This window comes from Neovison vison, chromosome 5, assembly GCF_020171115.1.
Source record: "Neovison vison isolate M4711 chromosome 5, ASM_NN_V1, whole genome shotgun sequence".
NCBI lineage: Eukaryota > Metazoa > Chordata > Mammalia > Carnivora > Mustelidae > Neogale > Neogale vison.
The window spans coordinates 155,692,810-155,718,943 of NC_058095.1; the positions used below are offsets into that span (position 1 = coordinate 155,692,810).

At 38.0% G+C, this 26,134-nt stretch overlaps 1 protein-coding gene across 1 annotated transcript in view; it reads left to right on the forward strand.

Annotated features, from left to right (window-relative positions):
- TM9SF2 (transmembrane 9 superfamily member 2) overlaps positions 1-22,286 on the forward strand; it is a 58,358-nt gene extending 36,072 nt beyond the window's left edge. Inside the window, exons 10-17 of the mRNA XM_044250028.1 lie at positions 1,013-1,145; positions 4,186-4,305; positions 7,644-7,701; positions 12,053-12,212; positions 14,103-14,254; positions 15,312-15,423; positions 19,693-19,864; positions 21,595-22,286. Of these exons, the coding sequence (XP_044105963.1) occupies positions 1,013-1,145; positions 4,186-4,305; positions 7,644-7,701; positions 12,053-12,212; positions 14,103-14,254; positions 15,312-15,423; positions 19,693-19,864; positions 21,595-21,662 (975 nt within the window). The 3' untranslated portion in view covers positions 21,663-22,286. The remainder of the gene's footprint in view (positions 1-1,012; positions 1,146-4,185; positions 4,306-7,643; positions 7,702-12,052; positions 12,213-14,102; positions 14,255-15,311; positions 15,424-19,692; positions 19,865-21,594) is intronic.
- Positions 22,287-26,134: the final 3,848 nt, after the last annotated feature.

Genomic DNA, 26,134 nt, shown 5'->3' on the forward strand with positions numbered 1-26,134 from the left:
GGATGGTGGCAGGAAAGAAAAAAGGAGCTGGACAGACAGATACAGTGGGTGTTTAGAAGGTGGGATGAAATACTGGCCCGGTTGACTGTGGAGAAGGTGGAAGAGGGAAAGAGAACAAATGACCCAGGGTTTTGATCCAAGACACCCAGTTGGTTAAGGGATCCTGCTGGATGCCGTATTGAGAAGTAGCTGAATAGAAGCAAGGGCAGAAACTCAGAGGTCAGTGTGGTGTATATTGCAGTAGCCAGCTAAGAGGTGATGACCTGAACCGAGGGCTACTGTTGGGTTTTGCTGAAATATTTTGGAGGCAGAGCTGAAGATTTGTTTAAGGACTATATTCACGGTGTGAAAAAAAGGAAGGAATGAAGGAGGATTCCAAGGTTTGGGGAACCGAAGGGCTGGCAAGATGGAGCTTTTACCACTAGGTGACCAGGGGTAGGGGGTTGTTGCTGCAGAAGGAGTATAGGTAGGGAGATGGAATCCATTCAGTTGTGGATAATTCAATTCAGGATGCTTGTTACACAACCAGGTGGAATTGTGTATGTGTGTCTGGAGATCCGGGGAGCAGTTAGGCCTGGTGGCAAATTATTCATATGCTCATAGCTAAGTCTACTCTACCCAGCAAAGTAGCTGTGAAACCTAATACCGTTCACTCATTTTGGAGATTAGTAAATGTAGATTAAGAAGGGTAGAGTATGAGTAAAAATTAAGTCGAGTTGGATCATAAAACTTGACTAGAACTAAGTAAGTATCACATGGTTTTGTTTATTTTTTTGAGGTTTCTCAATATATTCTTATAGACCTTAACATACAGCATTCCTTTAAAAGCAATTCAGAAAAACTATACTATACCTCTAGGAGGCAAACTTCATAAAACTTTGGATTTGGAATAAATACTAACATTTGTTAAGTTTAAAAAAAAATTCTGGATCACCATATTCACCAGTGAACAAACTGTCTAGCTGTCCTGGTGATACCACATGTCAATTAAACAACTTCATTCCCTTTTTAGGAGGATGCCCAGGAAGAATTCGGCTGGAAACTAGTTCATGGTGATATATTCCGTCCTCCAAGGAAAGGGATGCTGCTCTCAGTCTTTCTTGGGTCGGGAACACAGATTTTAATTATGACTTTTGTGACTCTATGTAAGTATTCACTGAGAATTATAAAGTAGAAAATACTTTTTCTAAATAATATTTGAGAACCAGTTTTCTGGGACGCCTGGGTGACTCATTTGGTTAAGCATCCAACTCTAGATTTCAGCTCAGGTCATGGTCTCCCTCTCTCCCTCCCCCTGCTTGCACACTCAAGCGTTCTCTCTCTAAAATAAATAGGTAAAATCTTAAAAAAACAAAAAATACAGAGACCAGTTTTCCTAAGTGTAACTAGGCCAGATTGTTTCTAAGAGTCCTTTTGGCTTTTAAAGCACTTTTAAGAGTGCTTTGGCTGTACGTTACTTGGAGGCAGGGTTGGCTGTGCCAGTAAACGGACTTCATATCACCCTTACGGCTGCATAGAGACCAAGCCTTTGTCATGGATTTGGAGCCAAAGATGACGACGAGGTACCTGAAAGCCATCTGGGTCTGAGTCTGGGTGGCTTAGAACCAAGGTCATGCAGGTTGACTCTGCCACCCCACCAGGAGCAGTATGATTAGGATTCCAAGGTGTTTTTGGCTTCCACTGAGAAAAAAAGGAGAAGAGGGAATGGGACAAGAAGCTTTTTGTAGACCTTCCTCATCATGGAAGGGTTTAGGAAGCAAGCCCTTTCTTTCACTAGCAAGGGTTAGGAGAGATCTTCTTACACACACACACACACACACACACACACACACACGGGTCAGGAGAGATCTTCACACACACACACACCCCTCTCCTCTCTGTGTCCCCTGAAAATCTTCAGAAATGCTGTTACTTACACACACACACACACACACACACACACACACACACACACACACCTCTTCTCTGTGCCCCCTGAAAATCTTCAGAAATGCTGTTACTTAAATTTTTGTCAGTTAAGACAACTTTTTTTTAATAGCCCCTCCTCCGCCCTTAGAGTTATAGATCAGCCACAGGGGTAGTTCTGAGGCTGCTGTATGGGAATACAGTATTTCTGCAGTTTTCCTAATTGTAAGAGAAAAAAAGGTTTATGAATAGGGTTTTCTGAATTTTGCTTTGATTTTCCTTATGTTTCCTTTGTTGGTGCCTTCTGATGAACAGTAATGAATGAGTTATTGCTGGAAGAATTCAGAAATCCCTGACCTTTTAATAATTTTTTAATGAACATTTGTTCTTATGTTTGATTGCATATTAAATATGTAATACTAAAGTCATTTTACATTAGTAAAATTTTCCACATTTTTATGATGGAACTATATAAATGCTTTATAAAGAGGCTTCTCACTTCCAAATGTTGGGCACCTGAATAAGTTTAAGAACCACTGAGTTACACCTCTAGGCTTACTTTGAAGACTAATATGACAATTAACTGGAACATGTATCTTTATCTGCTTAGGTAGGAAGATGCAGCTGTGGTGAGTAGGCCTAGAATTCTTAAGTATATTATGCGGAACCAGGTAGGCTGGGAGAAGGCATCATGACAGAGGTTTGGACACAGCAGGAGGACGGCATGAAGGCATTAGATCCCCAGAGACCTGGGTAGAGCTGGAGCAGAGTGGATGCTTCAGGATGAAATTCTGCTTGAAGATTTTGTTGGGAGCTGCCTTCTGTCATCATCTGGTTCTTGTTGGGGTCTGCTAGAAAGTGAATTCATGAGGAAGGAAGGTTTCAGAGAGCCTAGGGATCATTTTCTCTAAATGCTCAAATATGAACTTTCTCCTTCAGTACAGTCCAGTTCTCAGTTCTGGGGAGAATAAAGGGATACACTTTGGTTGAAATTCTGATAGGTCTTCTAAAGTTACCCTGGTTGGTTTCCTACTTCTGAGGTTCTTTCTCGCACCTCAGTTGGTGCCGATCAGGTGTGCGTGAGTATGTGCTTGATTGCATACACCTCGGAAACGCTGGGAACTTCCTTGGTCCTGGGATTAGAACGCCACTTAGATTTCTTTCTGAGCAAAGTCATAACTTCTGAATCCCAGCTTAAAGCCAGGAATCACTACAAATAATCAGATAGCATTTTTATTCTTATTAGTCAGGTGGGTTATATAAGGAAGAACAAATAAAACCAACCAACTAAAGAAAGGTAGAAACCAGAATTTCCCCAGATCATTGACCAAGTCCTTTATTAACTTGTATTCAGAAAGCTAATGGTACTATGAAATCTTTGTTCTCTTGTTTTATTCATTGATTAGATTCGGTCTTCTGTGTCTGAATGTTATAAGGTATTTTTCACCCCAGAGGACCCAGTATTATTATTAATTTAGATTTTATTTGTTTGAGAGAGTGCGCGAGAGAGCGAGCTCAAGCAGAGGGAGAGGGAGAAGCAGACTCCCTGCTGAGTAGGGAGCCATATTTGGGGCTTGATCCTGGGACTCCAGGATCTGAGCCAAAGGCAGACACTTAACCGACTGAGCTACCCAGGCACTGACACTCCCAGTATTATTTTAAAGGGAACAAATTGGGACTATTTCATGGTGAGACTATCTTTATTCATATCAATTTTTAAAAGCTATATTTGACAGGGCACTTGGGTAACTCAGTTGGGTTAGGCATCCAACTCCTGGTTTCAACTCCGGTCATGATCTCAGGGTAATGGCATCAAGCCCCAGATCAACTCTGCTCAGCACGGGGTCTGCTTGAGACTCTCCCCCACCCCCAGCTTCTCTCCCCTCATCTCCTTCTGGCCCTCCCTAACTCATGCTCTCTCTCCCCACCCCTTCTCTCTTTCTCTCTCTAAAAAAGTAAATCTTAAAAAAAAAAAGCAAGCTATACTTGACTCGGAAGAGCTGAAAGCACTCATGAGTATCCAGTCAGCCTTCCCTGATAATAGGAAAGTTGGGGTCTTAGGGACCTTAACAAGAAATATCCAAAGTAGAGTTTGCTTTCTTTATTACCCTGTTAATGAAGTACCTTAAAATATTGCTACACTTTAGTGTGACCAAATGGTAAGACAGTGTACTCATGAAATTGTATTTGGTTTCTTGTTTAAAAAATGAAAGGGGTCTCCTATCACTTCAGGAAGGAAACAGTAATAAAATGCATGACTTAAAATCACTTATTTTTTAGTTTTTGCTTGCCTGGGATTTTTGTCACCTGCCAACAGAGGAGCACTGATGACTTGTGCTGTGGTCCTTTGGGTGCTGCTGGGCACTCCTGCAGGCTATGTCGCTGCCAGATTTTATAAGTGTAAGTAAGAGCCACCCTGACTGTCGGGTCAGGAGTCTTACCTGCGCCGTCACTACACCTGAGCCTAGGTGTCCAATAGGTGATTTTCTTAAAATAATATGTATTATAGGTACATATCTTTATGTAAAAGAAGCTTGTGGTATGAATAACCGTCCCTAGATTTTGTTTGTTAAAAAATGTTTATACAATGAGGTAAGCAAACTTAGGCGCTGCTTATCCATCATCCCTTCTGTTCTTTTACTTTTAAGTTTTGACATAAGAGGTTTGAACAACTTAGATTTGCTACATACATAGAAATGTATATAGACTAATAAAGGAAGGTAATATACTTATGAGTATCACTGGTTTATTAGCTAAAATAAGTAATGTATATAGTAATACCTTTCTTAAGAGAGGTCATGCTAAAGAACCCTGACATAATTTAATTTGCTTTTAGAATTAGTTGCAACCTCTTGTATTCTTGCTTTCTAAAAGTAAAATAAAGTTCAATGGAAAAAAGCATCAGGACCACAGGGTAAGGATGGGATATAACTAGATGACTTGGAAAGCAATTTTGCCAGGGTCAGTGAATGCCAGCATTTGCCATGGAATCCTGAGTCTGTTGAGATGATCTCCTAAGTAATCTGTAATTTAAATTGACAGAGAGGAGGTAAAAAACTCATGCTCTGAAAACTGTAAGACATTGATGAAAGAAATTGAAGACACAAACAAATGGAAAGATATATACCATACTCGTGGATTAGAAGAATTAATGTCATTAAAATGTCCATACGACCCAAAGCAGTCTACTGATTCAGTGCAGTCCTTATCAAAATCCTAATAGTATTTTTCACAGAACTAGAACAAAGAAACCTAAAGTATATGAAGTCAAAAAAGACCCTGAATAACCAAAGCAATCTGGAGAACGAGCAAAACTGGAAGTATCACAATCCAGGATTTCAGATAATGCTACAAAACTGTAGTAATTAAAACAATGTGATACTGTCACAAAAGTAGACCTAGATCAGTAGAACGGAATAGAAAGCCCAGAAACTCACATTTATATGGTTAGTTAATCTATGACAAAGGAGGCAAGCGGATTCAATGGGGAAAAGATAGTGTCTTTAAAATGGTGCTGGGAAAACAGGACCACTGTCTTAAATCATATGCAAATATAAATTTAAAATGGATTAAAGGCCTGAATGTGAGATCTGAAACTGTAAACCCCTAGGAGAGAGAAAACGTGTGTAATCTTCTTTTACATCAGCCTTAGTGGCATATTTATGTATATGTTTCCTCAGGCAAGGCACACAAAAGCAAAAATAAACAATTGGAACTACACCAAAATAAATAGTATTGTCCCTTTGCAGAGTAAATGACAAATATTTTATATGATTTCATTTATATGTGGAATCTAAAAAGCAGGGGAGAAAAGTAGACTCTTAAATACAGAGAACAAACTGGTGATTGCTAGGGAGGAGGTGGGTGGGATTTGGGCAAAATAGATGAATTAAGATGTACAGACTTTCAGTTGTAAAATAAGTCATGGAGGTGAAAAGTACAGCATAGGAAATGTAGCTGGTAATACTGTTATATGGGGACAGTGACTGTATAATGGTGAACACTGAGTAATGTGTAAGATTGTGGAATCAGTATGTTGTACACCTGAAACAAATGAAACACTAGGTTAACTATACTTCAATAATTAATTGGGGGGGGAGAAAGTACTCACCAAAAAAAAATAAATAAATAAAGATGGAAGATGAGACAGAGCTAAGGTTGACGTGAATAAGGTTTGAGATAGAACACAGTTGGGTTACGTAAACATCCTTAAAGTGATGTTGGCTAAACCCAACCCCGAATAGAAGTATTAGTTAGACTTTGCCAGATATAATGCTCTCCTGAAAACATGAAGTCCTATACGTATGTGTGTCTGTGTTTTACTCTTGGTGGATTTGTCAGTGGTTTTTTTTTTTTTCTTCTTTCTTTTCATCTGTCAGTAAAGGACAGAGAATTGGAGGTGTCAACGTGTGTTCTAACACATATGAGATACAATTGGACCCCTGCCTCCTGTGCAGCACTCTCTCTCTCAACTCTGCTGGCTTTTTTTCAGTTCCTCCGTCAGACTGTGTACCTTCACATCTGACTGAGGACCTCACGCCATGCTCTTCCCTGTGCTGGAAGTTCTAGCTTATTCTCCTGCTCGGCCCGGATGCAGCCCTCTTGACCTCCTCTCCATCTTTCAGATCCCCCAGCTGCACATGAGTCCAGCAGAACGTGCCGAGAGGTGCTGTCATGTGGCCCCAGTCGCAAAATACTTCATTTTGTAGCATCATTTCTTATGTTTCAATAAATATTATTTGACTTTTTATTGGAATTGTGTTAAACCCAGAATTAATACTTTCACAATTGTTTATCAGTAATGCTGTGAATTCAAATCATATACATTTAATTTGTCATTTCACTGTAGGGCAAGTGGTACTTACACTTGCTTATAAACTATTAAAACTTTTAAAACGTTTTTTAAAAAATCAAAGCTGTTGTCATATCTCAGCCAGTTTCACCTCCAACATTCATTCATTCATTTATTTATTTATTTATTTATTTTCATCTTGAACTTTTAAACTGGAAGAAGGAGGAGTACTTTCATTTTTTTTTTTACTCTATATACTTTTAAAAACAATTTTAAATGGGGAAAAGAAATTAGGAACAAAGATTAAAAAGTGCATAAGCAAATTCTATGAAGTGGCCAAAACCCTTCCACACTTCTTAGTCACCTGATCTGACGCACTGATCTCCCACACCTGCCTGTACTCCCGACCCGGAGGTGCAGTGCAAGAGGATTCCTAAAGACGTAGACGTGCTGTAGAAATTTAAATGCGCTGCGCTTTAGGCCTGAGGGTTCCTAGTTTTAATGCATTTCTTTTGTTTGTTTGTTTCTTTGTTTAAAAGAGGGTTCCTAGTTTTATAACCAGTTCTGAAACTGGCTGCAAGGTAAATGAGAATCCGCAGTATGTCCTTTCTCTACCTAGTGCCATGGATTGAAACTGGCCTAGAGCTTAAAGGTTTGTCGTATTTTGAAATTTTAAAAAAAAAAAAAATTAGAACTGGTCTTGATGATCTTCCTCTGAATGTTAGATTTATGATGCTGAAGCAGACATGTTGAGAGCCGGGCTTAGCCAGGGCAGTGCTGTGATGCGCATCTCTGATCAGATCACCTGAGGAGGGGCTAGTGTGTCATCTGCTAGTGGGATTTTCTGGGAGTGGGTGCACAGTGCTGTCTGAAAATTTGTTTAATGCTAGACATATATGGCCGTTTGGTTTGCTTTGAAGATAAGTCTGTGTGTTTTCTTCTACAGCCTTTGGAGGTGAGAAGTGGAAAACAAATGTTTTATTGACATCATTTCTTTGTCCTGGGTAAGTTACAGTAACTTTTCAATGCTCACTTTCTTAAATAGTCATAAAATTTAGTTCCCAAATTTTTGATCTCTTAAGTCTTAAATCTTCTCTGTCTCTAAACCATGTACCCTAGAAAATGAATTTAATTTTTTAAAAAGGGATAAAAATTGAATATTTGATAAACATTTGCACATTGACTAGTACATTGCCATATCTGGAAAAAGTATCTCTCTTTCTCTCTTTATTTTATTTATTGGTCAGAGAGAGAGCGCACAAGCAGGGGGAGAAGCAGGCTCCCTGCTGAGCAAGGAGGCTGATGTGGAACTTGGTCCCAGGACCCTAGGATCATGATCTGAGCCAAAGACAGACGCTTAACTGACTGAGCCACCCAGGCATCCCTGGAAAAAGTATCTTTGGATATGAGAAATTGTTACATTTCTTTTTTCTTTCTTTGTTTCTTTCTTTTTTTTTTTTTTAACAGATTTTATTTATTTATTTATTTGACAGAGAGAGAGAGAGATCACAAGTAGGCAGAGAGGCAGGCAAAGAGAGAGGGGGAAGTAGGCTCCCTGCTGAGCAGAGAATCCAACACGGGACTCGATCCCAGGACACTGAGATCATGACCTGAGCCAAAGTCAGAGGCCTAACCCACTGAGCCACCCAGGCACCCCTGTTAACATTCCTTTTCTTAAAAGTCTGTTTCATAGCCCATGTAAGTCACAAAAAGAGGTTTTCACCTAAACATAATTTAGGCAAGTGAACATTTTCAGATTTCTATCAAAAGTATTGCCACCTTTAAGCCACCTAAGTGTTCATCGATAGATGAATGGGGTAAAGAAGATGTGGTGTGTGTATGAATATATATACACACATGTACACACAATGGAATATTACTCCGCTATTAAAAAAAAAAATGGGATCACGCCATCAGTGACAACATGGATGGGCCTAGAGGGTAGCTAAGTGAAAGAAGTCAGAGAAAGTCAGATACCATAAGATTTCACTTATATGTGGAACCTGAAAATAAACAAGCAAAACAGAAGTAGACTCATAAATACAGAGGACAAATTGATGATTGCTGGAACAGAGAGGGAAGGGGGATGGGCAAAATAGGGGAAGAGGATTAAGAGGTCCAAACATCCAGTTGTAAAATAAATAAGCAACAGAGGTGAAAAGTACAGCATAAGGAACATAGTAATGTTGTGCAAACATTATATGATAACAGATCGTGACTTTATTTATCGTGGTGAGCACTGAGCAATGGATAGACATTGTCAAATCACTGTTGTACACCTGAAATTAATGTAGCATGTCAACTATAATTCAAGGATAAAAAAATGTTGGAAGCTATTACCACTTTTAGAATGTATTCCATTAAGTAGAGTAATATGTAGGAAGCATTTAAAAAAACCAACAATCACTTAAAAAAACAAGCAATAACTGTGACCCTTTGGAGGATAGCTTTTGATATAGAGAATCTGATTGATGTCTGGTCCTAGAAATAGAACCTACCATCTTCCCATCTCGATTTCTGGTGGGCAGGAACCAGCCTCTGAGCAATCAGCAGCAACAAAGAAAGCCAAAGGTTAAATTTAGAAACCTGTACTTCTGTTTGCAGGCCAGAAATGAAAGAGTGACCACAGTTGCATTGCTTTACATGTTTGGGATAAAGATTCTCTTGGTAATTACCTCCAGTGAAGAATGGCGCTTCTCAGCCATTCATATTGTATTCAGATTTTTCGATGCTTTTCTCAAACTGCATCCTTTGTCAACTAAAGAAGTGTCTCTTTCCAGCACAAGTCAGCTGTGATTTCCTTCAGAATCTTGCCTTTCAGACATTCCTCTTAATCTCTGGCATCTTCTATTTCTCCCCTTCCTCTGTTTGGGTGTTTCATCTCCTCTCCCACAAATATACGAAGGCCTCCCAAATCCTAAAAAGAGCTTTTTCTCATAAGCATCTTTCCCTCTACTATCTTGTTTCTTTTATGTTCCCACCAAACTGCCTTGAAAAAGTGTTCTGCATTCCTTTTTTCTCATAAAGCCATGTCATCTGTCTGTCTTCCCCATCACCTTAATGAAAACTTTTCTCAAGGGTTACTAACAACATTCCCATTTTTAAATCTAGAAATCATTTTCTTCTCTTCACTCTGTGTCTCTGCATTATCTAATATTGGGATACTTTCTCCTTGAAACACCCATCATTTTTGGCTTTCTAGAAGTTATCCTAAGCCAGTTCATTTGTATCTCATCAGCCCTTCCTTGATTTATCTTCTTCATCCCACCCTTAGAAGTAGGTGTTCATCAGAAGGATGGTGAGGTAGTGAGAGAGGGAGAGAGAGGAAAAGCACACAGGAGTGCACTAAGAACCCAAGGGGGCAGGGAGAATTGGTGTTCGCCTGGGAGAAGACGTACCATTTAATAGGGTGCCTGGGTGGCTCAGTCGGCTCAGGTCATGACCTCAGCATCCTGGGATTAAGTCCTACATCATTCTCCCTGCTCAGTGGGGAGTCTGCTTCTCCCTCTGCCATTCCCTTGCTGCTCCTGCTCTCCCTCTCCCTCGCTCACTCGCTCTCTCTCAAAAGTAAATATTTAATTTTAAAAAGTACCACTTTTTATGTAATTTTATGTAAACACCTGCATATAATTATTACAGTAGATACAACAAAATGACATTTGAAGTTAGTAACATTGTTTTCATATTTGAAAAGAAGTTAATGGGGAAAGAAATGCTTCCTTATATAAATAAAAATCTCAGTTTATTTGTGATGTAATTTATATACAGAGAACATTAACAAATTTCAGCCAAAAAACAGAGAATTAATAAATGGTTGATGGTATGGCTGGGTTTGGCAGTATGGCTAGATGTCGCTGATATTCCAAGATACTGAACACTGCCAATAGCAAATTAACTGTTTTATTGGTAGTTGTAGTTGTTTGGGAAGAGGACTGTACTCACAGGAGTATTAGTCACAGAAAACCTTCACAGTATCTGAAATAACTTGTCAAAACATGACCATCCAGGTGACAGGCTTACAGAACTAGTTAACTAGTAGGAGGTACAAACTCACTATGTTACTTGATGAGAAGACCAAGCGTGGGGGGGTGGCAGTGTGCTGTGGCTGCTAGCGCGGAAAACACGGAAATCGACCGGATACTCACGGAAGCGTGCTGGTTGTGGCATCACAAACCAGAGGAAGTATTGGGTGATGCCGACAAAATTGTCTCTATGAAGGGAGAAACTCTGTTACCGGTCACACACAGATCAGTTCAGGTACAATCTAAATTATGATTAGAAGAAAATATAGATGAATAATGTTTTTCTGAAAATAAATTGGGGGGAAAAAAAAAACATATATTACTACATTACCCCAGCCTAAAAACCATAATGTTCTTCAATTATTTTACGAGTATTACACAAAACCTTCAGAGAAAAAGAAAAAAAGAAGAAGAAGAAAATACAGAGGTTATCATCATGATCCTAGGTTAGGAAGGATTGTCTTAAAGTACACAAAGATAAAGGGAAAAGTTGATGGCTAATCACATTAAAAACTCTGTGTGGGGAGTGTAGTAACAATTACGATATGTTACAGACATGTTTTTTAAAAGGTACTCACAGGGCCACATGGGTGGCTCAGTGGGTTAAAGCCCCTGCCTTCAGCTCAGGTCTGATCCCAGGGTCCTGGGATCGAGCCCCTCATCGGGCTTTCTGCTCGGCAGGGAGCCTGCTTCTGCCTCTCTCTCTCTCTCTCTCTCTCTCTCTGCCTGCCTCTCTGCCTACTTGTGATCTCTGTCTGTCAAATAAATAAATAAAATCTTTTTTAAAAAAATAAAAATAAAAGGTACTCACAGAAGAAAGACTGAACGAAAATTGAGTACATGTGTTCACCGGTTTGGGTTCATAGAAAAACTATAAACTGGGAGAATAAGATATTTAACAAGGAATTACTAGTAGCTTGAATATATAATAACTCACATCTATAACTTTGGAAAAGATGTACAACCCAAATGAAAAATGAGCAATAGATGTAACTGGCAAGTCACAGAAATAATATCTATAAAGCCAATTAGCACGAGTGGCTGTTGTCAACAGGAAATGCAAATGAAAACAATAAATTGACAGTCCAAAGCCTGATGAAATATGTAAAGAGGTAACTTTCATAAACTGCCAGTGGGAGTTGAAGTCAGGCGGAAAAATCTGGAAAGCAATTTGGCAATTTCTAGTGAAGTTTTAAATTCATATACCCCATTACTGAGCAATTTCATTTTCTTTGTGTATAACACAGAAATTACAATATTAATTACATATGATTGGGACTGTATCATTTGCTTCTGACTCAGGTTTTACCCAAAAGCCTATTGTGTCTTTTAGGATTGTGTTTGCTGACTTCTTTATAATGAATCTGATTCTCTGGGGAGAAGGATCTTCAGCAGCTATTCCTTTTGGAACGCTGGTTGCCATTTTGGCTCTTTGGTTCTGCATATCTGTGCCTCTAACGTTTATTGGTGCATACTTCGGTTTTAAGAAGAATGTAAGTTTATAGGTGTTAATTTATTCAAACAAATTTCAGCTATGGAAATTAGCATATCCCACCTTAAAAGATAGAAAAGTGTCTTTAAAAAAAGGCATCTAAAAGATATGTACTTATGCTGTGTGATCTGGATTTTATAGAAAATAGATGACCTTTTAGTTTGATTGCAGTCATTCTTTATTTTTTAATTATTATTTTTTTATTAACATATAATGTATTACTAGCCCCAGGGGCACAGGTCTATGAATCACCAGGTTTACACACTTCACAGCACTCACCATTGCACATACCTTCCCCAACATCCATAACCCAACCAACCTCTCTCCCTACCCCTTTCCCCTGACTGCAGTCATTCTTAAAATAGTATTTTGGGGCTGTGGTGGAGAAGTCACATATGTAAACTTAGATTTCAAATTTTTCTAAGTAAATGTAAACTGTAGATCAATAGGAAATGAAATGCTAATTAAAACTGATGAAAACTTTGACTTTTTAACATTAAAAATAATTGTATTACCTTTTTTTCTAACCTAAAAAGCGTGGCATTTTTTCTTTAGCATTAGGTGTTTCTATATTACTTAAAATGAAGTAAACCAAGAATATGGGTTAGGAGGAAAGCTGTGGGAAAGTGACTGAAAAGAGATGGTAGCCATTTTTTAAACATGTAGCTTTGCAATAAATTTTTTATGGTTTTCCTGCTAGTACTTGATTTTATGGAAGATTCTCATCAGAGCTCCACCCCACCCTTCCCCCTAGTCTTTCTCTGCCTCTACTGCCTTCTGCCCTCAGGCTAACAGGAAAATGAGAATTTATTCGTCACTGTCCTTCTCACTTCACTCTCCTTACTCTTCTCTGAAAACATCTGGTCCACAAGGTTAAAAGGATCATAATGTATTCCTCTCATGCACTTCGTGAAGGGAGCCCAGAATAGCCTGGAAGAAACTGTCAGGGCTTCATTGTCTCCACTGCACCTACCGTGCCAGCCTTCTCTAAGATTTTTCAATTCTTTGGCATTTTATTTAATTTATTACTTTAAATCTCTATAGCATAAATAGTAACCTACCATGATTTAAAATTTTTTTGATTACATGGATAAATGAGTACTTGAAATTCTGAAAATATGTCTGTTAAAAATACAAACACAGAAGGAGGACATGCTGATTCCCTACCTGTACACATGTATATCTAAAAGATAATTTGGTCCACAGAAGTGTGATCTCAGTGAGAATACCAAGTTTTAAGTTTTTCCTGTATCGTCACAAAAACTACAGAAGTGTGTTTTTGCAGTTTTTGCAAGAAAATTAATTTCTACCTGTGTACTTGTTTTTTCCCCCCAGCTATGTTTTAGGTACTTTAGGTTTCACTTATTTTTATACTACCATGTCAGGTGTTATGAAAGGGAGAGTATTTTCAATAGCTTATGGTCATAAAGCTTCATGTAGCCATTCATTTTTGCCTTTATGTTCTGAAGTCTTAGTAGAATTCAGCTATTTTGATAAAGATGACATTGCCAAATAGGTATACCTGGACAGTAATTTGAGAACTAGCTGATTCCTTCCAAGTATTGTAATTAAAAAGGAAAACCTAACTCTACCTTTGTTTTAACTATTATTTTTTACTCTATTATCTCCTTCTGTGTATTTGTTTCATCTAAAACCATTTGTGGATAGCTACTGGAACAGCGGTGGCTTGCTTCAGCAGACAGACTGAATATCGTACTGATGGTGTTTGGGTCATTGCTTCTCAATACACTTTTCAGTTTGATGATCTAAGTAGACTTGTATTGGCGATAGTGTCAGATTGGAAGCTGAGAAAAAAAGCAGGCAAATACTAACATAGAGAAGAATTTTTTAAACAGACACATAACTGAATGCTTTCTTCATTTTACTAAAGGCCATTGAACACCCAGTTCGAACCAATCAGATCCCTCGTCAGATTCCGGAGCAGTCCTTCTACACCAAGCCACTGCCGGGCATCATCATGGGAGGGATTCTGCCCTTCGGCTGCATCTTCATACAGCTGTTCTTTATCCTGAACAGTATCTGGTAAGCAGGGGGAGGTCTTATTCCCATTACCATTATATGTAGTATTAGCTTTCTCCTTTTGTTTCTCTGGATGACTCTTCGTATCTTATAAATGTGAACTGTTCTCTAGTAATCAAAAATCTTACGAGCTAAAAGGTTACCTTTTCCATGTGAGAAAAGGAATAATAGTGTTAACACCTATTATTAATTGAGCGCTTATGAATTCTCGGATCTCTATGAGGTAGGTGTTATCCCCATTTTAGAGAGAGGGAGGTGAAGCTTTGGATGTTAAGTGACCTGTCGGTGTCACACAGCTACCATGTAATGGAAAGTTGACCTGTCTCTCCAAACCTGTGTTCCTTGGTAGTAATCAGTACTGCTTCAGAGGGAGGCTACTCTGAGCCCATGATGAAGGGGAATCGAGCAAGCCTTGGGAGAAGGGTGGAGCTAGATGACCTTCGGAGGTCTCACTCACCCCAGATTTCTTCATTCTATGATTTCTTGTTTACACGGAGAAACTCGTAGTGCTCATTTGGAGCCATTCTGTTATTAGGGGGTGTGCACTGTGGTATCGCATCATCATTTGATCGCATTGCCACGTTACAGCAGGTGCCAGGGTTTGCAGTAGCAGAAAGTCAGAACTGAATTTGAGCTTTTTGGCGATTAGAACACATTTCCTTCCCCATTGTCACAGCATTTTCACAATTCAGCTGTTTCTGTCATACACAGTAAGAAACAGTATGTACCAAGTGGAATCCTTTTTTACTTTGGCTCTGCCTGTCCAGTAATTTTTTTATTGAATTTCTCTGACTCACTGGTAGACAATTAGACTAAGCATATTTGAGTAAGAGTTTCAGGTTCTACTTGAGTGAGAAGGCATGATCTAATGACATTGCCGTTTCCTTTCCTCTCCCTGCCCCACCCCTACTCCATCACTGTCTACACCTATGGGAATCTGTTGTCTTTGACTAGTTGGGACAAAAGGCAAACATTTCCCAGTTCAGGGAACATGAGATTGTATTATTTATTGTATCAAAGAGAAAATGTTTATAGTTTAATCTTGACATGTTTGTTACAGGTCACACCAGATGTATTACATGTTTGGCTTCCTGTTTCTGGTGTTTATCATTTTGGTGATTACATGTTCGGAAGCAACTATACTGCTTTGCTATTTCCACCTATGTGCGGAGGTATGTGTCGGCAATGTCCACTTTACATTAATTTGTAGACAGTATTTATAATTTTGGCATAAAGTGACTTTGAACTATTCATTGAAATAATTTCTGTAAATATGTGTTTATTAAGGTAGAAATTAACCTGTATTCCTGAATCAGATGTAGCCCTCTTTAGGAATGGATTAAGATAGTATCTCAGTTCAGTATTTTTTTTTTTTTTTAATTTAAAAGATTTTATTTATTTATTTGACAGGGAGAGAGAGATCACAAGTAGACAGAGAGGCAGACAGAGAGAGGGGGGGAAGCAGGTTCCCTGCTGAGCAGAGAGCCCGATGGGGGTCTCGATCCCAGGACCCTGGGATCATGACCTGAGCCGAAGGCAGAGGCTTAACCCACTGAGCCACCCAGGCGCCCCGACAGTTCAGTATATTTATTTAGTGCTACACTTTACAAATGTTAATTTTCTGAGAATACCACATTATGCTGAATTTTCATTTTTGAGTTTTTAATGTCTAAATTAAAAATTAATACTCTTTATGAAGCATAGATATTTCTAGACTGGAAATTTAGTAAACATCTTTGTGGGAAAATTCACTAAAACATTTAGCAGTTACATTATAGTGAATTATATCCATGGCAATGTGATGGCATTCTTATGTAGAATTAATTTTTAAAGGTCTGGGTTGTATTAAATTATTCTTTTATCATTGTTTTCTATACAGCAGATTAAATCTAACTTTGTTAAACTTGAGATGCTTTTCTTTTAAAGTTAAATTCACTTAACTTAAAATTAATCATTTTAAAAAGTGAATAATTCAGGGTGCTAGTTACTACATTCATTTACAGTGTTAATGTAACTACCACCTCTTTCTAGTTCCAAAATATTTTCATCACCCTTAAGTAAAACCTCATACCTATTAAGCAGTTATTTCCCACCCTCCTCCCCATGTAAGACCTGGCAGTCACCAATCTGCTTTCTGTCTACAGATTTATCTATTCTGGGCATTTCATATGAATGGAATCCTACAATATGTGGCCTTTCATGTCTGGCTTCTTTCACTTTAGGAGAATCTTTTCAAGATTCAGTACTTTGTTCCTTTTTATCCCATTGTATGGATATATCCCAATTTCCTTATCTCCATTGAGCTGTTGATGTAAATTACGTTTATTTCCACCTTTCAGCTATTGTGAATAGTGCTGCTCTGAACATTCATTTACAAATATTTGTTTTGAGTACCAGTTTTCAGTTCTTTTGGGTATGTATATAGGAGCGGAATCGCTGAGTCATATGATAATTCTTTGTTTAACTTTTTGCAGAACCACCAAACTGTTTTTCACAGCGGCTGTACTGTTTTGCATTCCTACCAGCAAAGCACAAGGGTTCTAATTCTCCACATCCCATCCTATAGTTGCTGTCCCCCCCCACTTTTTTTTTTTAAAAAAAAAGCTCTAGTCATCCTAGTTAGGTGTGAAGTGGTATCTTACTATGATTATGATTTTCATTTCCCAGTGACTAATGATGTTGAGCATCTTTTTTTGTGCTTGTTGACCATCTGTGTATCTTGTTCAGAGAAATGTCTGTTCAGATCTTTTGCCCATTTATAAACTGGGTAGTTTATCTTTTTGTTGAACAAGAAGAGTTCTGTATATATTCCAAATACAAATACTAGACCTTTGTCAGATAAATGAGAGAATATTTTTGCAAATATTTCTCTCTCATTCTTTAGGTTGTCTTTTTACTGGATAATGGCCTTAACACAAAAGTTTTTAATTTTGATAAAGTCTGATTTATCTTTTCTTTTCTTTTGTTGTCGTATCTAAGAACTAATTGCTAAATCCAAGGCAATGAAAATTTACCTCTTTGTTTTTTCCTGAGTGTCTAGTTTTAGCTTATATATTTGGGTCATCGATCCACTTTGAGTTAATTTTTTTGATTATGGTAATTAGGAATTCCTCATCCCTTTGCATGTGTATATATAGTTTTTCCAGTACCATTTGTTTTTTTGTTTTGTTTTGTTGAAGATTTTATTTATTTATTTGACAGAGAGAGAGATAGCGAGAGCAGGAACACAAGCAGGGGGAACGGGGAGCCCAATGCGGGGCTCAATCCCAGGACCATAGGATCATGACCCGAAGGCAGATGCTTAACGACTAAGCCACCCAGGCGCCCCTCCAGTACCATTTGTTAAAGAGACTATTCTTTCTTCATTGAGTGGTCCTGTAACCCTGTGGAAAACCCATTGCCCATAGATGTGTGGATTTGTATCTGGATTCCCAATTCTATTCCAGTGGTATATATTGCTGTCCTTATGCTAGTACCACACTGTTTTGATTACCATAGCTTTGTAGTAAATTCTGGAATTGGAAAGGGTAAGTTGTCCAACTTTGTTCCTTTGTGAAGATTATTTTGACTATTTAGGACCCTTTGAAATTTCATATGAATTTGGGATCAGCTTTTCCTTTTTTGCAAAAAAGGTCATTGGAATTCCGATAAGAGTGGCATTGACTCTGAGATTTTTGGGGGGGTATTGCCGTCTTAACAGTATTGACTCTGCCAGTCCATGAACGTGGGATGTCTTTCATTGATTTCGGTTGTCTTTGTTTATTTATTTTTTTAACCTATTTTGTAGTTTTCAGTATATAAGTCTTTCACATCCTTGGTTGAATTTCTTACTAGGTGTTTTATCTTTTTGGATGCTGTTGTAAATGAAATTATTATTGTTACTATTATTTTTTTTAAATAAAAGATGTTTTTATTTTTATTTATTTTTTTTTAATTTTTTCAATTTATTTATTTTCAGAAAAACAGTATTCATTATTTTTTCACCACACCCAGTGCTCCATGCAATCTGTGCTCTCTATAATACCCACCACCTGGTACCCCAACCTCCCACCGCCCCCTGCCACTTCAAACCCCTCAGATTGTTTTTCAGAGTCCATAGTCTCTCGTGATTCACTATTATTATTTTTAAAGATTTTATTTATTTATTTGACACAGAGAGAGAAAAAGAGATCACAAGTAGGCAGAGAGGCAGGCAGAAGGAGAGGGAGAAGCAGGCTTCCCACTGAGCAAGGGCCTGATGTGGGGCTTGATCCCAGGACCCTGGGATCACAACCCTAGCCAAAGGCAGCTGCCTAACCAACCGAGGCACCCAGGCACCCCATGAAATTATTTTCTAAGTTTCCTTTTCATAGTGCCCATTGTTAGTATATAAAAACACAGCTGATTTTTATTTCAGTCTTGGACCCTATAACTTTGCTGAATTTATTTGCTATAGTAGTTTCTGTGTGTGGATTCCTTAAGATTTTCTCATTTGTGCTGGTATACTTTTTAAGTATATTTAGTTTTCACATATTCCAAGGGGTAAGGAAAAAGTGAATTTTTTTTTTAAGATCTCCTGCTAAGCTACCAGCTACTTTATGTCAAAGTAAGAAGACCTGTTTTAAAAATCGACCTTGTTTAAATTTTGTTAGTAGTAACTGAAAGTAGATTTCAACCAGGCCTTGATAGGATAATTTTCCTAATATAGAGCTGACCAGATTGTAAGATAAATAATATTAATTTTGAGCTATGTAAGTAAGCTCTTATACATTGCTTTTCTTTGGGAAGAGTACATTTTAAGTACAGTTAAGTACTTTAAGTACATTTAAGTACGTCTAAGATTTCTCAGGGGCCCCTCAGTGGCTCAGTAGGTTAAGCGTCGTCTGCCTTTGGCTCAGGTCGTGATCCCAGGGTGCTGGGATTGAGCCCTGCATCCCGCTCGGTGGGAAGCCTGCATCTCCCTCTCCCATTCCCCTGCTTTTGTTCCCTCTCCCACTTTGTCTCTCTCTGTCAAATAAATAAATAAAGTCTTTCCAAAAAAAAAAAGTCTTCTGTCTTCAGCTCGGGTCATTATCCCAGAGTGCTGGGATTGAGCCCCTCATCAGGCTCTCTGTTTGGCGGGGAGCTTGCTTCTCCCTTTCCCGCTGCCTGCCTCCCCTTACTTGTGCGTGCTTGCTCTCTCTCTCTCTGTCCAATAAATAAAATCTTAAAAAAAAAAAAAAAAAAGATTTTTCAGCACGTTTTTAGCCAGTTGCACCTCCAAAAGTAGGGGATGGTTCTTAGCATCTTTAGTGAGGAGGGAAATGGGCAAAATTCAGTACGGGAAAAAGATTGGAAATGTTAGCAGAAATTAGATTTGGGGGGCTGTTTCTCTTAGCTGTGTTTGCTTTGTAACTCTGCCCAGCTCCATATTGTCTATTGATTGGAAACCAATTCTTATTCTTTTTTTCTTCTCCACCTAGGATTATCACTGGCAGTGGCGTTCGTTCCTTACCAGTGGCTTTACTGCAGTGTATTTCTTAATATATGCAGTGCACTACTTCTTCTCAAAACTGCAGATCACAGGAACAGCAAGTACAATTCTGTACTTTGGCTATACCATGATCATGGTTTTGATCTTCTTTCTTTTTACAGGTAAGACCTAAGATGATTAGTTTTAGTCAATAAGTTGGTAGGCATTTTATTTATATTTTCCTTTTATAAAATCCATGAAGGCTTCTGCTACTCCGCACTCCTGTATTTAGCCCTCCGTGCAGCTAAGTGTTGCTTGGTCGGCCCTGCTGCGAGGTGTCCGTCAGTAACACCAAAGCTGAAGGAACCGAACCTAAGGGAAGAAGTTCTTGCTAAGCATAAGGTTGTTTAAATACATTTATGTTTTCACCATTGCTTTTCTAAAATTAGCCCCAGCCTCTTCTCAAACCTTAATAATGATCTTTTGAATATCCAAAAGATGTATTTTTATGTCTTCTAAAACAGACATAGCGATGGGCACATTGTAGGGACATGAGATATATGAATGAGGACAATAATTTTTTAACATCCCTTACTAATGTCCCATATATAGTGTCTTGACTTAGAAAATATCCTCTTATACTTTTTCTTTGTATTACATTTAAAACAACGGTGAACACATTGGAACTTTAAATGTGAAGCTTACACAAGGATATGTATATCCCCTTCTGTGTTCTTCAGCACTTAGACTTATTATTCTCAGGATAATTCTGGGAAAAAAATTTCGGCTTTTGAAAATACGGTAGGCAGTTCACAATTAAGTAAATACTCTTTTGCAAAACAGAGTCTCTGAATATATGTTTAGCAAATCTAAGCACGGTGAGGTTTAAAATGGCACTATACTTGAAGTCAAAGAAAGTGAGTTTGCGTTCTGATCCTGCTGACCGGCCAGCCACGTAACCATTAGACATTTACTTAACTGAGTGTCATTTTTGTCATCTGTCTAGAATTCAAATTTTTTGGAATCTAGACTGAGGAAGATACTTGAAAACCAAAACATGTATTTTTTTTTTTTTTATGAATCATCTCATTTACTCTATCTAGGGAAGATTGAATTATCTGTTTTATTATATTTTATTTATTTGAGAGAGAGTGAGCACAAGCAGGGGGAGGGGCAAAAGGAGAGGGAGAAGCAGGCTCCGCACTGAGCAGGAAATGCCCATGCAGGGCTCAATCCCAGGACTCCGAGATCATGACCTGAGCCAAGGGAGATGCTTAATTGACTGAGCTACCCAGGCACCCCCAAATTATCTGTTTTAATAAGAAATGGGCTGACAGAGCTGCTCTGTCTGCTGAGGCCATGCCACCTCTCCTATACAGCGGGATGCATCTTTGTTATTATTCTAATTTATCACTTTTAACACTTCGTAAAAACTTTCTGAGTTTAGTTTTATTGTAGTTCTTTGGAAACTGCTAATTCCCAATAACTATGTTTAGAGAATATTCCCATTTAATTATTCTGTAAATCTGATATTCCCTTTAAACTGTTCATATCATACCTTGAATTAATTTTAATAGCAGTTTTCCATTTTGTGATGAAATATTCTTAAATAGGAAAGGAAAATTGGTATCCTATTCATCTTTTAATTTCAGGTTTTTTGCATGTAATAAGGAGAAGAATGTATTATAGAAAGCTTAGGTAATCTTAAAGTTTAAAAAGTCCTATTCTGTAAAAAATTTGATATGAACTACTTGTATGTTTTTCAAAAAAGCTTATGGATCTATGCCTGGTAAGTAATAGTTTATACTTTTGTGGCTTTTTGTAAGGAATCAATCATTTTAAGTCTGTGTTTTTGTGTAAATTATGAATTTTCCTCTGGAAAAGTGTTGATTTTTGTTTTTTTCTTTTATAGGAACAATTGGCTTCTTTGCATGCTTTTGGTTTGTTACCAAAATATACAGTGTGGTGAAGGTTGACTGAAGAAGCCAGTGTGTCCAGTTAAAACAGAAATAAATTAAATTCTTCATCAACAAAGACCTGTTTTTGTGACTACCTTGAGTTTTATCAGACTTATTGGCCTAGTAATCCTTCAGAAACAACATAATTCTAAATACACTTCTTCCCATACACCTGTCTCCACAAAATGTGTTTTCAACACTAAAACATTTGTATCGTGATTTGATTAAGTATATATTCAGTTGTTCTCAATGAAGAGCAAATTTAAATATTATGTGCATTTGTAAATACAATAGCTATAAAATTTTCAATACTTCTAATGGCAGAATAGAGGAGGCCATATGAAACAGTACTGATGAAATGCAGGACAGTTCATTGTAAATAGGATTTTCTAGGCTCGGTAGGTGGAAAGAATTATTTTTCTTTGAAGGAAATAACTTTTTATCATGGCAATTTTGAAGGATGATTCATATGATGTGTTTATTGGGGGGATGTGGCTTTTAAAAAAATCTTGTATTGGTTGTAACTGTTCATATCTTCTTTTCTGTGTTGACTTCATTATTCCCATGGTATTGGCCTTTTAAACTATGTGCCTCTGAGTCTTTCAATTTATAAATTTGTTATCTTAATAAATATTGTAAAAACGTCTTCATTGCATCATTACCTATTGTATATTCAAGGAGAGCCTACAAACAGCAATCTATTTACCAGTGTTATTTTAAAATGGTTTATACTGTTTTATCAAATTTTACTGATTTCTGTTCATACAACACTTTATTGGTTGATCTAAAGGAAATTCCAGTCTCTTGGGCTTTGTGACAAATCAGATTTTTCACTCTTAGGCAGTAATAGAAATTTTAGTTGTGCGTATCTGGCCAGATAAATGATGTAAGTCTAGCAGTTAATATGGGCCTCACTACATTTCATTAAGGATTTTATATTTTTTACCTGTTTTTCAAAACACAGTATTTTTAATTTATTTTTTAATAAAAATCTCAATCATTTTGTTTATTAATATTTTAAAGAGAGAGCATGAGCAGGGAGTGGGAGAGAGGCGGAAGGAGAGGGAGAGAGAGAGTGAATTTTAAGCAGGCTTCAGGCTCAGTGGGCATCCTGGCACAAGACTCAGTCTCACAACCCTGAGATCATGACCTGAGCTGAAATCAAAAGTCGGATGCCCAATGGACTGAGTCATCTGGGCACCCCATTTTTAATTTTTTTAAGTCAGTATTTATTTATACATTAACAATGACTAGCAAATCTCCCTCTTTATGATTACATTGTCTTCGCTTGGATTTCACAGTTTTATTTCTTAAAAGTTAAGAAATAAATAGCTTTCTGGGGTGCCTGAGTGGCTCAGTTGGTTAAGCGGCTGCATTTGGCTCAGGTCATGATCCCGGGGTCCTGGGATCAAGCCCCATGTCAGGCTCCCTGCTCAGTGGGGAGCCCACTTCTCCACCTGCCCCTCTCTCCCACTCGTGCTTTCTCTCTCTCTAATAAGTGAAATCTTTTTTTTAAATTTGAAACCATAGTTCATTAGCAAATTGGTCATGGGTAATTGCCTCAATTTTTTAAATTAATTTTTATTAACATGTATTATTTGTTTCAGGGGTGCAGGTCTGTGAATCATCAGTCTTACACAATTCACAGCACTCCCCATAGCGCACACCCTCCCCAGTGCCCATCACCCCGCCACCCCCTCCCTCCCACCCTGCTCCAGTCCAGCAACCCTCAGTTTATTTCCTGAGATTAAGAGTCTCCTATGATTTGTCTCCCTCTCTCGTTTCATCTTGTTGCATATTTTCCTCTCTTCCCCTGTGATCCTCTGTTTTGTTTCTCAAATTCCACGTAATAGGGAGATCATGTGATAATTGTCTTTCTCTGACTTATTTCACTAGCATAATACCCTCTAGTTAAATTTAAAAAGATCTTTTAAAGAAAAGATAACTATTTCTCTTTCATATTCATCTAATTGAAGTCCATTTATATGTGAAGAGAAGTTTGGGATGATTTCAGAAACGTTAGTCTGTTTATACCTATAAGAATGTTCATCTTGTATTTTAGGGGCTAAGTGCTTCCTGCTTAGGAGAGAACAAATAGAATAGTGAGTTTGCTGGGCTCTTACCCAATAATTCTGTTGATTTCCTTTTTTAAAAAACTAACCTGTTGGTTTTGAAGTGTAAAGGAGCTCTAGTTATTTTTAACTTCTCACACAGAGATTAAGACAAAGAAGTTCCTTTCAAATGTATTTTCTACATCTGTTGAAGTATATTTAATTTTTTATATATAATACTATTCAAGTACAGTTGAGGTAAGTTGCTTGACTAAACCAAAGGTTTTATAAAAAGCTGGATTCAGAAGTAGACTAGTTTTGTTGATTAGAGGTAAGTTTAAATTTTATGTTTCCTTCTGTAAACAATTCGCTTAGTGACTAAAGCAGTCAGCTTCCTGTTTTGATAGAATTTTTTTCTAAGATTTTATTTATTTGAGAGAGACACCATGAGAGGAGAGAGGTCAGTGGGAGAAGCAGACTCCCCACCAAGCAGGGAGCCCGATGTAGGACTCAATTCCAGAACTCTGGGATCATGACCTGAACCAAAGGCATTCGCTCAACCGACTGAGCCACCCAGGTGCCCCTCGAATTTTTTTTTTTTTTAATAAAACTTCCAGTTTTCTTTATACTTCGCAGTAAGCACATTTACATTTAAATAATGGTCAAGCAATTGGAAAAATAAAGATATCAAAGAAGGGGTGCCTGAGTGGCACAGTGGGTTAAAGCCTGTGTCTTCGGCTCAGGTCATGATTCCATGGTTCTGGGATCGAGCCCCACATCGGGCTCTGTGCTCAGCGGGGAGCCTGCTTCCCCCTCTCTCTCTGCCTGCCTCTCTGCCTTCTTGTGATCTCTGTCTCTCAAATAAATAAAATCTTGTTTTGAAAATCAAAGGGAAAGATTTAGGAGGGAGTAAAGATGAGAAAGGAGACAGCAAAGAGGAAGGCAAGACCAGTGGTGAGAAGCGGGTGTGGAGGATGCAGCCTCTTCTCCATGGCTTTGACTGACTGCCTGAGGCGGCAGCGGCCATGCTTCCAGCTCACTCGCCTCGGTTGCCGCTATGCCATGAGCACAGAGGGCGGTCACAAGATTTCTGAGTCGTTTTTCCTTTTCTGGTCACTTCAGAATTTGCCTGGTTATGCCTTTTTCTCCAGGTCCCAACTCTTGGCTGATCTGATCATCTTAAGCAGTGCCAGTATTTAAAGTCGTCTTAGAAACGCTGTTTAACATTTGCAGTCTGGGTTTTACGGCCCATGATCAGTGCTTCAAAGGAGAGGTCGAAAGGCTGCCGTTTAAGTAACGGAGCACTTGGGGGAAGTAGCTGTGGCTAGACCTTTCTGTCTTCACCGCCCCATACAAGGTGCAAAGCTCAGGCACAGCCGGGAAGAGGCTGTGTGGTCATAAAAGGCCATCTGGTGCTTTTGTTCTATTTCATGTTTGACTTGAAATTTAATCAGTATCTTAAATCTGTGCTATCTGTCCCTCACACTTTCACATATACTAGCTAAGATTATGTAATGCCAGGACTCACAAAACACGTTTAGAATTACAGAGCATTACAGGCCTTAAAGATTTTTTTAACGATTAACTTTAGAAAGCTTTATAAAAGCCTGCTTTTGGTTTTTAATGAACAGGATAAACGACCTCTTAACAGAATGCAGTCCTCACTTTTTGCCTATCGATAGCAGGACATTCTACTATTTCATTAATATGTAAATTTATGTCATTAAAATATTTTTCCATATCTGTATTTTTCTCCTACAGCCTGGACAGTGGCCGTAACATCTCTGTCTGCAATGAAATCCCTATGTAGGACATAATGCTTTCTCAGAAATTTTTACTTTGACAAAAGTCCAATCTGTTTCGTTCTACTGATTTGCTCTCTACTGTAATTTGAAGTCTAAACACAAAATCATTATTACTGCACATTTCTCTAGTTTTTGAAATTCTACTGGATTTCTTTGTTCTGCCCATTTGAGCTGTCTTTGTTCTCACATTTGATTATCTTTCGTTCTCTTTTTATTCTTTGGTCCCTAATATACTTGACATTTTTATTAATAATGAACTATTTGATTTTATAAAGAAGAAAGCACCGGCTCCTGAAAGTCCTATTTATTATTTCCTTTGGATATTTTTAGCAAAAAAGCAGTCTAAGCCACATACGTGCTCTTGACTGTGCTATATAAATAGTACTACAATAGGTCATAGGTCATTAATTTCTCTGAAAAGAATTAAAAATATGGCCAATTTAAGTAAAAAATGATAGAATGAAAGATTAGTGTTTCCTTTTAAAAGCTGGTTTTTACGGTACTTTATGATCAATGATGTCTATGTAGAATTCAAATCTGCTTTTTTTCCTCAATATAAGTTAAATGTTTTTGTTAACATTATTATCAAAGAAGCTAATAGGCCAGTGAGTCAGAGTGAACCGGTTCTGTTTTCCGGC